Genomic DNA, 14,526 nt, shown 5'->3' on the forward strand with positions numbered 1-14,526 from the left:
TCTCTAAGTTTACAATTAAGAACTACAGCTTCCTAATTCTTCACCTTTAGTTCAACCTTCATTTTCTCCACATCTACCTATTTCAACCTTAAGTCATATTGAATTGTATCAATCTCGTGATTCTGATCTCTAATATTAAGATACAGCTCTCTACATGTTCTTCCAAAGAGACAAAATATTTTCTCAAAGAAGTAATACAATTGAATGCAAAACACTTTTATATTCAAATTTGAAGGTTTATGTATAAAAGAGACATTAGGTTGCTTATATAACACTAGGAGAATAAATAGGTGGAGAAAACTAATAGATATGGGACTTGGAGGGCTACAAGTATGGACAATAGCTCTCAAGGTTGTTTTAAGACTCACATCTCTTAATTCTATAACCTCCTAAGGGTATATAAGCTACCTAACTAGTCTAAAGATCAAAATTAAAACTATACATAAGATAACTTGCATTACAAGCAACTAAAAGGAGATAATACTTATTTACTTTTCTTTCTTCTAAGTCCAAACTATGTGAAATTCCACATTCACCTTAAAGAACAGAAGAATTTATAAGTTTCTCTATAACAAAACTAAGAAAAAGAAACAAGAGAAGCAAAATAGAAGCCTAAGAAATCCTATCCTACTAAAGGAAAAGTACAAGCCATGAAACATACACTTCTATTTTTGTACAAAGTTGTAAAAGAGCCAAGAAATAAGATGATTTCATTTAATCATGCTTTTTGTCATCATTTTATCCTCTTCATCCTTTGCCCTATCTATGATCACATCACTAAAGCAAGGACACGTGGTTTGTTAGGTTGATTATCTCTCTCTTATTATCTCTTTCTCACTCTAACACTCGTTCTCTCAACTATGATTCTAATTTATTAGAAAATATAACACTCATTAAATATTTCTGAATATACTTCTTATCTATGTCACATTATGTACAATAAGACATTTATAATCTATTAACTTACATATAGACTTTTCACCTAAAAACTATAAACTCTATCACTAAGACACCGATTATTCTCTATTATTGTCTAATAACCACTATATTATACTACTTATATCCTTACTGTCTAAAACAAACAAAACTCTTAAACTCATTTAATTTTATTATATTTAAGTTTATCCAAATATAATCACATAAGAAACTTATGAATGATTAACAATTAGCACGTAAAATATAGATTTATTATCTTATTCTTCATTTAAATAATTTCTTTAAGAAATAACCTGGCAACCTCCATTTCCCACTTAAATAATATTTCTCACCGACTTGCGAAGAATTTAAAATTTTTAAGTCGTTGAGTCCCGAATCCATTTCGTGGCTTTACTCTTTTTCTATTAAATCTTATTTAGTTGATTTGATCGAGAATTTGACTTTTACTCTTTTAGGACGTATTTATAATAATTTTTTAAAACTATTTCTAAGCTAAGATCTGTGAATCAGTTGCAAATTTCTTATATTCAACCGATATGTTAATGTTTTTTTTCAAACAATGCGAGGAAAATGAGGACTACATGTATTTAAAGCAACCTCCCTTTTATCTACTTCAATTACTTGTGTATGATATCTGACTCGTCATTCCTTAAAGAATTCCTTCTTTTGTAAAATAGGCATTTCGCTCTAATATTACCAAACATAAACATCCATGATAGTTGTGAAAAGATTGATTATAAAATACAAATATCATTTTATGTTCTTGTAATTAGTCGTGAGAAAAAAATCAAATAACAATCTGAATAGATCTACATATTTTTTTCTTATCCTAATTATTCGTTTTTCTATAATTTATATTTTTTTTAATGTATGAAAAAGGATAAAAATATAAAGAAGGTTGAATAGTATTTTAAAATTTTTGATAATCTTTTGAAATCTTTGTTTTACAAAATATAAAGAAAAAGGTTAAATAGGATTTAAATATATATGTAGTTATCTTGTAATTACTTACGGATAAATCTGAATGTAATTTAATGACTTTATTAAAAAAGATTAATTATCTCACAAGCGTAAATATTGTCGGTTGTTCACAAATAAAATTCACTCTATGAGGAATATGAGAAAGGCTAGCAAATGCCATGAGGTAATAAAACAGAGCTCTATAGTTTCTTTTATGCCAATAAAATCACGTGAAAGGATCCCTCTTCAAAGAATTAATCTCATCAACAAAAAAATAATGCACTTAGACAGTATCACTCTTCAAGTTTATATGTCAACACCTAATGCAGATATGTTGTTAGCAATGGACTCACAAACTTTAAAAAATTGTGTTTTTCCATTATAATGCATCATGCAGTGTGCTTTTAGAAAAAACATGGTCGTTAGTGATATAAGATATTAATTATATTTTTATTTTTTTGATCTGAAAGTTCTCTTGGTAAAAAAAACATAAACAAGCATGGCGAATATTAATAGCAGTAAATATTTGCAAATCCTATTTATATTGAAATATGGAAAAGGTTTGAGCAACTAAATTATTCATATTCTGTGGTACTCATAAAGTTCATGGACCAAAAAGCAAAGCTGCTAAACTTTGTTGTTGGTTTTAGAAATAAATAAGCAAAATTTGATCGCATATATAATATGAATGAGTAATAGTTGTTGATTGGAATTTGAAAGCGTGTCTATGAAACATCAATTCTGGCGGCAATTGTATAATGAAAAACTGTTTGAAGGAAAGTCATTGATAGGTTCATGCATTGCAGTGATCTTAATTAAAATATCACCATACTTACAAAAAACTATATATGGAATAAAATGTAAATTGAATCAGTATTCTTTTATAACATATAAATAACATAAAATACTATATTAATTTCAAGATACGTACTCAAATTCACCATGAATCATGTGTACACTCAAATTATTAAAATATTTTACTCATCATGCTTCTTTTTAGAAAAGTTTTGGGTAATTGATGTGATTATATATAAGCATGTAAAAGGTTTATTAAATAATGTTGAGCAGATATAACTTGAGTTCTATGGCGAGTTAATAGTACGGTTTCTGTTTAGCCACTTGTTTTGCAAAGAAAATAAGCATAGTTTATGTTCTAAGTCCAGCCTGGTAACCAAGGTTTAGCAAATGAATGTGGCCAAGTTTTAGATCCCTCTTCCCGGCAAAGTTTAAGGAACGTTTGAGCTTTTAGAAAATCACGCCCCAACTCCCCCACCAAAAAGATAAATCAGAACTGTCCCTAGCCTCTTTTACATGTAAATGATTCTACATTTTCTTTTATGCCACATATGTAACACACTGGAGGATAAATTATAAAGATATTTCAGATATTGATTACTTGACGTTATTTTCACATGAATTATGAATGATAGTTATGTAAGTGTTACCACGTGGTGAGTCGGACAAAATGATCGGTTGGGTTATAGAGACGAACGGCGCAGCCGGTCGAATCAAACAGTCGTTGAACATAGTTAAAGTGTAATCAATACGGTAATTGTTATTGATAAATGGTTAATGTTGGCATTAATGACCATTAAGAGATAAATTAATAGGTTTGATCCTTGTAAACTCTAAGACATTTTTTCTATAATTTGATTACTTTGGACTTTCAGAAAAAAGATATTTAACTTGAGCGTTGAAGTGTCTTTTGCAGGTCACCTCCCCTCAAACCGATCAGTCATCCAGAGCAGTGAGAGCAGCAAATGTTTGTTCAAGCAAGAGAAGTGAGCAGGATCCATCCTCGTCCCATCCAGTAAAAACATTTTGGCACCCACCGTGGGGTCGAGGATAGCAGAAGAAACCTAGTTGAGACCATAAGAGTGGCGGGAAAACCAGACACAATGACGTTAGTCCAGGAGATCCAGAGGCAGATGCTAGCCATGCAGATAGAGATTGAAACTAGTGGAAAGTGGTGCTTTAGGCTGGTCCCTAGGGTGGGACTCGCCCCCTTGCCACTAACACCATTTGGTTTTTTGCCTTCCTTATTCGAGTTTGTCGAAGCCTCTTACTACCTCTGAAGGTTGTGGAAATCCCAAATGTCTTCCACCTGTATATACTCTACGACCCTCTTTCTCAACTCCTCCATGATCTTCATTAGCCTCATGAATAGACTATTACCGAATGACTCGAGCCTCAAGGTTGTTATCATGTGGGTAAGGGAAAACTTGTGACTGAGAATCCTAATCTATCAAGCGATCTTCCCAAAGCGATCTACAAAAGCACAAAGGGGCTCTTCCTTCTCTTGTTTGAGGTTCACCAAAGAAAGAGTCATTAGGTGATGTGATCGACTCGTGAAAAAATACATCTTGAAGTACAAGCATAAGGTCTTGAAGTTGCCTATGGAATTGAGTGGCAACAAGTTGAACCATGCCAAAGCTTCCCTTTGAGGGATAGGGAGAAAGCTCTACAACACACTTGGTCGCTTACGGTGTAGAAAGTCATTTGGTTCACGAACATCCTTAAATGCTCGTCTGGATTAGTTGGTCCATCATATTTCTCAAAGATTTTGAGGACTAGAGGCATGAGATCTCCATGATTATTGATTTAAAGGACAATAAATTGATTGTATTAACTATCTGCACGAATAGGTTCTCTCTGCTAGCTCATTTGTTGCCCTCATATAGTGTCTTGCATGAGTCTTCTCTATGCCTGGTTAGAGCAGGTTGATGTTGTTGCTGTAGGTTGATACGTAAGGCATCGACTGTTGAGCCCTTTACTCTTAGTGTATGGCTACATTCTCGACCCTAAGGGTCGTCTACTCCTTTTCGTATCTTCCCTATATTTCTTCCATATGCCTCTACAAGTAAGTCACTTAGGATCCAAAAGTTTTCTTGCAATCAAAGTTCTCTCTTAACCGCTCATCCAAATAGTTCGAAGTGTACCTATAGAAGGCACCATGATGCCAAAGTCGGCTCAATGTTAGAAGTTCAAATATTAATAGTATAGTAAATGCATATCACTTACTTCGTACCTCAAACTTATATTTCTATATTTTGGAGTTGGTTTTTTATTAACAATGACCTAATTATAGCTCAATCGTGAGTAATTATATCTTAACTCTAAGTTGATCAACATTAAAACTAATTATCTTAACCATTGAACTGATCAGTTCAATTTTCCTATCACCTATCAATTTGTGATTAACTAAATGATCATAGCTATAAAATTGTTTAAAAATATAAAATAAAAATAATTAATAGATTTATATGTAATATAAATAAAAATAGTTATATATATATATATAATCTAAAAAACGTAATGATAAAATATTAAAATAATATGTAAAGGTGAGCCATATATGCGAAGTGAAATCAGGATGAGTACGGTGTGGGGCCCATATGTGCTTTTGGAAAGCACTTAATATTGGGTCAGTTCTCATAGTAGCCCATATGGCCATTCAGTACATTTATATGGGTCCTTACGCACCTTCCATTTCTTTTTGTTATATAATAAGACTCTTGGCTCTCAGATTTGGTCCAATTGGAAACTCCATTTGGTATAGTTTTAATGTGAATGATTCTTTTATTAAAGTATTTTATTTAAAATATAAAATTAAATTGATATATTTGCTAACTTTAATTTCTTATTAATTTTAATACTTTAGTTTAACGTTTTATATTTAGGTTTATGATTCTTTCATGTCTTTATATTTGTTTTACTTAATTGAGTTTTTATTTTTTTTAACAGAGTCAGTATGATATCTTATATTAAATCAAAATTAACATCTTTTATGAAACGTAACAAGTCATAATATACGTTATTATTTACCTATAGAACTCTTCTGATATTTTTATTTTCCCTTCCGCCTTCCTCTACCTCCTATAGTCCTTTTCTCCTCCCTATCTATTTCATCATCAATTTTTCACCATCCTTTTTTGCTGTCTTCCTCTCTTTTTTTGTCACCCTCTTCCCTTTTCTCCCTCTCTTAGGGTTTCTATGTTCATGGATTGTTGTTCAAACTTAGGTTGGAATTAGATGTAATGCGGTGGGGGTGGGGGGAAGTGCATAAGGTTTATGAGGAGGTTTTTGGTGGTATTTAAGATAATGGAGTGAGATGGGATGGTTCCTTATGGATGGTGGAGGAAGATGGATGAAATTTGTGGAATGTGGAGAGTGGTACAGGATGGTGGAGGAAGGTGGTGGGAGATGGAAGGATGTGTTTGGAAGGTGGTGGGAGGTGGAGGGAGAAAAAAAATAAATTGTAGTGAGTGGTGATTGTGTTATTTTATATTTCATATTTAGTTTCTAAATATAATAAATTTTAGACTTAAATATTTATTTCGTCTCTTATAAAAATAGAAGTAAATTTTTGTTTTATATTTTTAGTATCCAGTTTTTAAAAGTAAAGAAATTGAATTTCAAAATTATAAAAATTTTACACTTTTTTTCTCATCTCCTGACACCTTTTTCTCTCTTTTCTTTATTTCTCTCACCATTAACCCTACAGTACAGGTTCAGTCTAAATACAAGATTACATATGGGCAGCGATATTCCAACAACTGGGTTTTGACAACACTTTTGACAACGCCACGTGGCGCGTTGTACTTGGTTGGGTTTGAATTTATTTTCTTAATAAGAAAATCTGCTTTGGATGAGTTTCCCAAACTGCCCTGCTTCATTTTTCACTTAATCCTTTGTCCAGAATAGTTGGTGCTCATTGCTAGGGATTTCTTTTTCAAATTTTCGTTGTCTCTCCTTCACACAGTCGTTCTTCTCTGCCCCACCACTCTCGTTCTCTGTTCCATCACTCTCGTTCTCCTTCACACTCTCTTTTTCGTCTTCCATTTTCAGGTTTTTGATTTTCATTTCATTTTGTGTGTTTGTTGTGTTGACTGTGTACCCATTTGAGTTGGTGTGGTGCAGTTTTGTTTGTGGAGTTCGTGGTCTGCTTTAACCGGTCTCAATGGAAGGGTTTTTTGAAGTTTGTGGTTCTTTGTTCGTTATTTTGTACAATGGCTTCGACCCCTGACATTGGTTCCTCCAACAAGGTATGTACTTCATTCATTTTAGGTATTCATTGTGTTTTTGTTGGTTATATTGAAGCTTTGTCTTTATGGGTTGTGGGTTTTTATGGGTTCTGTGTTTTATCGCGACTTAATACATGAAAAAAATATTTATTTTCAGATGCAGTTGTTTGTTCGACATTCAATGAAAACCAAGTTTATTGGTGGTTTGAAGAAATGTTGACTGACAAACAGAAGGCTAGTATTTCACAAACTCCATTTCAATGGTTTTTAGAACTAAATGATGACATTAAGCTTGGTAGGAATATTCTGAGCGATTTATTAGAAAGGTGGGATGATGAGAGGGGTGGTTTTTGGTTTGGAGAAAAATTTGTGGAATTAAAGGAAGTAGATGTTACGTTAAGCTTAGGGCTGGGTTTAGTTGGTGAGCCGATTATGTTGAATGAAAAAACACTTGAAAAAAGTGATTGTCGGAAGTACTTTGCAAAAGGTAATGGAAAATATGAATTGCAAGTTATATATGAATTTATTTTGAAAAAACACAAGAAGTTGCCTTCAGTAGATGTTTGTAGGCTATACATTTTGGTAGGAATTTCTGAGATATTGTTACCAATCGTACCAAAACAATATTCCCAATTTTGTTTGAAAAAGTTGATAAAATAAATGATTTGGGTAGGTTTTGTTGGGGTCGTATAGTATACCAATATCTACTTAGTAGTTTCAACAAAGCTTGTACAACTTGGAATAGAGGAAAAGGTGCAAGGACTATGTATGTGGAAGGTTGTGTGTACGTGTTCCAAGTAAATCTTTTATATGGATTGTTTCATTCCTTGAAATGTTTGAATTCATAAATGTATAATGTTTTAGTGAGCATTTTATGTATACTAATTATGGTGTGTAATGTATTTCAGGTTTGGTTTTGTGATCGTTTCGTTCCTTCTAATAATTTAGTTCATAAATACCCTAGAATTTTGCATTGGATTAATGTGAATGTAGGTGACAATTTCATAAAATCTACAATGGAGTCGGGTGTGGTATGTAATCAGTGGTTTTATTAACATATTTGATTTAATGATTTAATGATTTAATTTATACAATTATGTTTTTAATGAATTTGCATACGCTTGATGATTATGGTGCATCAATGACAGAAATGAGTCAGCCATTTGTGAGAGCATCATTTAGTCCAGCTGGAGAGGAAGAAAGGAAGAAAGCACATTCAAGGTCAGCAACCAATAAAAAACAGAAAAAAGATATTGATGATGGTTTAGATGGTGTTTTAGAGGAACAAGTAGTTGAAATTAAAGCACTTGAAAAAGAGTTTGAAGCATTGAAGACTAAGTTGCTTGAGGAGAAAAATAAATATTATGGTGGTTACAGTACCCCATGTAACCAACATGAGAATTGCAACAACTTTGGATGTAGGGAGAAGATTGCAGCAATGAAATTGTTATGAAGTATTACATGCACCGAAAGCGATTCAAAAGTGCAGTTTGTAAAACTTCGTACACCAGATATAGTCCCAAACTTTAATTATGGATAGTTGTATTACTGTAGTATTTTGTAGAACTTTAATTATGGAACTTATTTGTATTTGAAACAAAGATTTGGTTTGTTAATAAAGAAAGTGGTTGTTAGCAAATGCTTATTTGAATTGTTATTGTAATATTCATTCCATTTATTGATTGGTAGTGTTGTTTAATTTTCATCCTTAGTTGTTCTTAACAAATGTCCAGTTATGTCCATTTCTATGACCCCTATATGTAGGGAAGACCCATTAAGGGTGTTTGTAAGTTGACAGCTGAATTGATGAACAATTTTGACAGAGCTGAAGCGGTTGTAATCGATTACAGAGAAGTTGTAATTGTTTACCTATTTGATAAATTGTTTTTGTACCAAAACCTCATGAGTGCTACAAAGCCTAGCTTAATCGCTCCCTGGGAGCCCTTTACAGTGTGTTAATGCAAGTGTAATCACTAACATGGGCCTGGTAATCGCTTACCATTGAAAAAATGGCCTTTTGTACCAAAATTTAAGGGGTGCTACCCAGTCTAAGCTGAACAACTTCCCACTGTCTGCAGGAGTGTGTTTTGAGTGTTTTGTGAATTGGTTAACCAAGTTGGGCATGGATGAAGGTGTGCAGAAGAAGGATTTTGAAGTTAGGTGAGTCCTTTGTTGATGGAAGACCAAGTACATGTGATCTTGGGTTGATGGGGGAGGCCATTGACCATGGACAGCCTTTGACATGCAGTTGTAATCGCTTACATGTGTTGGTTATCGCTTACAATTGGAAAAATGCCATTTTTTACCAAAAGTTGACTAGTGCTACCCAGTTTCGGCTGAAGAACTCCCCACTGTGTGTAGGACTATGTTTTCAATTATTTTTGAAGTGGTTAACCATGGATGAAGGTGTGGAAAAGAAGGATTTTCAAGTTAGGTGAGTCCTTTGTTGATGGAAGACCAAGTACAGGTGATCCTGGGTTGATGGGGGAGGCCATCGACTATGGACAACCTTAGACATGCAGCTGTAATCGCTTACATGTGATGGCAATCGCTTACAATTGCAAAAATGACATTTTGTACCAAACGTTGACTACTGCTGCCCATTATTCACTGAACAACTCCCCAATGTCTGCAGGACCGTGTTTTTTGTTTTTTTTAAGTGGTTAACCATGGTTGAAGGTGTCCAAGAGAAGGATTTTCAAGTTAGGTCAGTGTTAGTTGTTGATGGAAGACCAAGTACAGGTGATCCTGGGTGGATGGGGGATGCCCTTCACCATGGACAAGGTTTGACATGCAGATGTAATCGCTTACATGTGTTGGTAATCGCTTACAATTGGAAAATTGGAATTTTGTACCAAAAGTTGACTACTGCTACCCAGTATTTCCTGAACAACTCCCCACTGTCAGCAGAACTGTGTTTTCATTTATTTTTTTTGAAGTGGTTAGCCATGGATGAATGATTGGAAAAGAAGGATTTTCAAGTTAGGTCAGTGTCAGTTGTTGATGGAAGACCAAGTAGAGGTGATCCTGGGTTGATGGGGGAGGCCCTTCACCATGGACAAGGTTTGACATGCAGATGTAATCGCTTACATGTGTTGGTAATCGCTTACAATTGGAAAAATGATATTTTGTACCAAAAGTTGACTACTGCTACCCAGTATTGCCTGAACAACTCCCCACTCTCTGCAGGACTGTGTTTTAATTTTTTTTTGAAGTGGTTAACCATGGATGAAGGTGTGGAAAAGAAGGATTTTCAAGTTAGGTCAGTGTCAGTTGTTGATGGAAGACCAAGTACAGGTGATCACAGTGTCAGTCTCGGTATTTGTATTTTGGGGAGTGGATTTTGGTCTTGCATCTGTTCGTCATTTTTTGGTGTGTCTTGCTTTTGGGTTGTCACTTACGTTGGTTATTTGTACCAACAAATATTAATTTTGTTTTGCAGTTGTTTGTTCGTCATCATTGACACAAGACTGATGTTGTTGTAATCGATTACAGGGAGCTGGTAATCGCTTACCAGTAGAAAAATCTCCTTTTGTACCGAAAGTTGAAGAGTGCTACCCAAACGTGGCTTAAGCACTCCCCAGGAATATTTTGGATTCGTTATGACTGTCTTTTGAAGGTTTTGTGGATGCATCATTAATGGAACACTTCAAGTTGGAATACTTCAATATTAAACAAATATAAACAAAATAATGAAGGGTATTGAGTAATGAAAAATGACTTTGGGGACACAAAATCAACTTTGGGGAACAATGTTCATCTAGCTGGGGAGTACAGTTGAAGTTTCTGTACAAATTACACTTTTTCCTGTAGTAATCGATTACAAGACCCCTGTAATCGATTACCAAAGGAAAAAGGGTAATTTGTACAGAAACTTCAACTGTACTCCCGAGCTAGATGAACAATGCTCCCCATTCTCTATTTTTGTTGAATTTTTCCTTTTTTGAGATGGGTGAGTGACTTCAATGTTATTGGGTGTACTCCCTGCACTAATATATTATCAGTACATATTACCCAACATTTATAATCATAATCTTTTGTTTACAAAAAACATGTACAAGGCTCATACAATGTAAATATCTAGGCAACTAATAAACATATAATTGAAAACCTATAAAATCCTAAGTGTTGCAACATATAATTGAAAACCTATAAAATCTAGGAGGTGAACCTTTAGCTAGTGAAATTGCTTCTCTAACACTTTTGCTCAAGTTCACATCAATTTTACAGTTAAGCATTCCTAGTATAGGATCTTCATCCAACTTTGAGAATTTCTGAAGCAAAGCTTCATATGCAGTTGCCAAAGTCTTGTCGCTGGATCTCTGCACGTTGTCTTCATGCTTTGAGAAATCACCATCCATGCAAATCACATTCGCAATCCATGGCTGAAAATATGAACTCTTGGATGACATGCTAAGCTTTTCGCTCTCGGAGTCAGACTCAATATCCTCTAGGTTTGTCAGTCCCTCGTGGACGAAGGTGAAACCTCTCCTTTGTCTCTCATAGTTGTCAGAGTGAAAAAATGGGGAAGTAGCAGGATCTGAGCTTGATATTGATGATGTTCCAACATCAGTTGCAGTCAATGGTGGTGACCCTTGTTCAGGACTACTAGCAGGAGTAACAGCTGGACCTCTGATTATACCTCCATGTCCAGTGTTCTCTTTCAAGTTTCTTCTGAGTTTCAATGGACAACCCATGTTCAGTTCCATCTTAGGTGAACTATTCAAATTCAAGCGCAGAATCTTTGGCCTAGACCGCTTCATCATTACAATATTGCAATGCAGCTGCTCCATGCAATATTTCTTTTCATGCTTCAACTTTCTGCAAATAGACAATCATCTTCGGTGTATGAGTAATTGGGAAAACTTCACAGATGTATCAAGCAACAACGCAGCCTTTAACAAAGAAAGTTAAAAATTACTTGTCCAATATAACCCAGCTTGACTCAACTCTCTTGGCCTCAGCGGCCACACCTCCACATGAAGAACCAGAAAGAATCTTCACTCTGATCTTTATCTGTGTAAATTGTTTGACAGTTTAGGAAAACCGAACACTAGACATAAAGAAAGCAAGAAAGAATATGCATATATGGAAGCTATTACAATGTTATGTATGTCCCAACCTTCTCTGGATCGTAAAAATCATGGAGTTGAAGCACTAACTGAGAACAGGATTTTGTTATAACTACTTTCTGATCTGAAGCAGTTCCTAAACTGGATCTCCAATTACTGGAGGCACAGTCAGTGGTAAATCTTGAAAATGCCCATACCCTCTTGCCTGCAAATGCAGAAATTGTAGTCAGTTACGAACCTCGATACAAGAATGAGTAAAACAGGTTTCTGGATTGTTCAGATCTCTAGCAACGTCGAGGTCCTAAAGCCTTACATATTTGAAGGTTCAAAACAGAATTGCGTAGAATGTGCCAACCAGTGCCTCATTCTCTGTATTCATCTTCTAGTTTACTTTTTCTTTAACTCAGTTTTATAAAGCCATTAATGTGAAACTAAACTGAGTAATGTAACTAAGAAAGAGCCAAACCAATCATATATAAATTAAAAGGAAAAAAAGAGAGAGAGAATGAAGAAAAGTAAGCAATACTTGAAGAAAGAGCCGGAATGACCACCAACAGCTTAATGCAATCCCCTGGTTGAACAACATGAGTCAAAGCCCACACCAGAGCAGTCCTTGAGATATCTCTGGAAGCTTTAACTGCAACCACAACCACTTTCCCGGTGGTTTCTGAGGTGCCCATCTCTTCTTCATGACGACCCTTTTGGCTGCTCATCTCAAATTCTCAACTTGGTAGGAGAATCAACCACCAAAAGCCATCTGAAACGCTGAATCAGCCAAAATATTGCAACTTTGCAGCGATGAACAGTGACAACAAACACCCTCGGAAACCAAGGTCTTCTTCTTTTGTGTTACCCAGAAACGAAAAAGTAGAAGGCCACACGACTTCCTCCGGAGACAACGGTGGATCCAAGCAACGAACGAACAACAGTGAATAAACACAGTACTTCGGTGGCGGAGATTCGAATGAGGAATGTCAAAGGCGGTGAGAGAGTTTCGAAGAGAGGAATAGGTTTTTCTTCTGAGTATTGTTTCAAAAAGTGAAAAGTACCAAAATGTTTCTGAACCATCTTTCCAAAGATGCCCTCGAAGACAAAATGAAACTTTTAAAAAAATTTGATAAAAACAACCAATGATAATGTCACACGTATCGTTGTTAAATTATTGTCAAAAATCTGTTGTCGAATAAACCTTTTCCATTACATATAGCAGTAGAAACCACGAAAGTTTGTTGAAACACCGAAAGAGCATCCCTCAGGTCCTCCGAAACCCTCGGGATTCCTCCCCGGTACTCCCTCCCATCGTCGGAGGACTCGCCGGAGCTCCGAACGGAGTTTCCGGAGTCCGTCCTCGGCTTACCGGTCACCTTCCGAACCGCCACTCCCTGCGGCTTCCCGGTTTTCGTGTCTGTCTTCAGCACTAGACCCCATTCCGCAGCGCGCTTCGCGGCATTTCCGACCTCCGCCTGAGGCCCACCGAGCACCGCAGCGAGTGTTTGTGATGGAAGCGGCGGAGTGGAGTCCTTTAGCGCCATCCACGACGTGGCTGTGACTTCATCGGGACCGTCGTCTTGCTGCTGCTCCTGTGGCTCCTCGGTGCATGACTCCATCCACGTCTTCCACGTGGATTGAGTGCGCAATGGCGAGTTGACCGGCTTCTCGTTGGAGTAAGAAGACGAAGGGTTGAACACTTCGAGCGAGGCACGTTGGTCTCTGGGAAATGCCTCCATTCTTCTCCTCATCAGGGGCAATGTGAGTGTTTGTCCATTTTGCTCCCACTTTTCATGGTCTTTCCATACATGACTTCACATCACGTGTCATAGCTCCACAACTGTAACAAGAAGATTGGAGTGGTCCATAAATAAATTCAGAGACAAGCCTGGTTGTCAAATAGTTTATGGGATTTCAAAGATAGTATTTAAAAAACATGTCTTAATATCAAAACATATCAAATAACATATTCACTTACTCATAAGTAATGAAGTTATAAGGTAAAAACATAATTAACTAAGTCATATGTTATGCTATATACAGTCCAACTTACAGCCATTATCATGTAGTTTAAATAACACTACAAAAACTAAATAAAGGATTCAGACTTCGAAAACCTAAAATACACATTGACTGATTATGAGAGTGTCTACCTAAACACATTACTTTCAGGAAAAAATTGACAAGCAAGTAAACATCATATTTATTTATTGTCTTATAACCAATAACTAGTAAATGTTTAATCAAGAGTTTACAAGTTGTATCTCAGACAAAAAGTATACATTAAACACAAACAAATGCTTAAATATTTGACAGATAAAGATCACTTACTTTTCGCATTCGCCTTTTCTATACTTGTCTGCCTGATGAATTTTAGCACCTCTGTCGTACCATGATTTGGTGTAATTGGGATCAGATTTCCATTTTCTTTTATGTTTCAAACTCTATAAGCATAACAATGAGACGAAAGAAAATGTTAATTTTTATACATCAAACACCCCAAACTCCTACCGATCTCAATAACTCTAAAAAGTGGAAACACTTAC

At 35.5% G+C, this 14,526-nt stretch overlaps 1 protein-coding gene and 1 long non-coding RNA gene across 3 annotated transcripts; one reads left to right on the top strand and one right to left on the bottom strand.

Moving 5' to 3' along the window:
• The first annotated feature begins 6,405 nt into the window (after nt 1–6,405).
• LOC108321022 (uncharacterized) lies at nt 6,406–8,559 on the top strand. 2 transcript variants are annotated; one of them, XR_001831443.2, is made up of 4 exons: nt 6,406–6,744; nt 6,817–6,941; nt 7,829–7,951; nt 8,069–8,559. It is a non-coding gene; the product is annotated as an uncharacterized LOC108321022 (long non-coding RNA). The 2 variants fall into 2 exon arrangements; XR_008246397.1 differs by having other exon boundaries at nt 6,463–6,941.
• A 2,482-nt stretch (nt 8,560–11,041) lies between these two features.
• LOC108321016 (uncharacterized) lies at nt 11,042–12,954 on the bottom strand. Its single transcript, XM_017552637.2, has 4 exons — nt 12,519–12,954; nt 12,043–12,197; nt 11,842–11,936; nt 11,042–11,741 (listed from the first exon to the last, which is right to left on the bottom strand). The coding sequence occupies exons 1-4, from the start codon at nt 12,703–12,705 to the stop codon at nt 11,042–11,044; spliced, it is 1,137 nt and encodes a 378-aa protein (XP_017408126.1). The 5' UTR covers nt 12,706–12,954.
• Nucleotides 12,955–14,526: the final 1,572 nt, after the last annotated feature.

The sequence above is a fragment of the Vigna angularis genome, chromosome 1, assembly GCF_016808095.1.
Source record: "Vigna angularis cultivar LongXiaoDou No.4 chromosome 1, ASM1680809v1, whole genome shotgun sequence".
In the NCBI taxonomy this organism is placed as follows: domain Eukaryota; kingdom Viridiplantae; phylum Streptophyta; class Magnoliopsida; order Fabales; family Fabaceae; genus Vigna; species Vigna angularis.

Excerpts from the sequence above, each read along its gene's own strand:
- LOC108321016 (XM_017552637.2), bottom strand. The coding sequence starts at position 12,705 with ATGAGCAGCCAAAAGGGTCGTCATGAAGAAGAGATGGGCACCTCAGAA. Across the intron at positions 12,198-12,518 it reads CATTCCGGCTCTTTCTTCAA|GCAAGAGGGTATGGGCATTT; the intron begins GTATTGCTTACT and ends CTGCATTTGCAG. Across the intron at positions 11,937-12,042 it reads ATTTTTACGATCCAGAGAAG|ATAAAGATCAGAGTGAAGAT; the intron begins GTTGGGACATAC and ends CAATTTACACAG.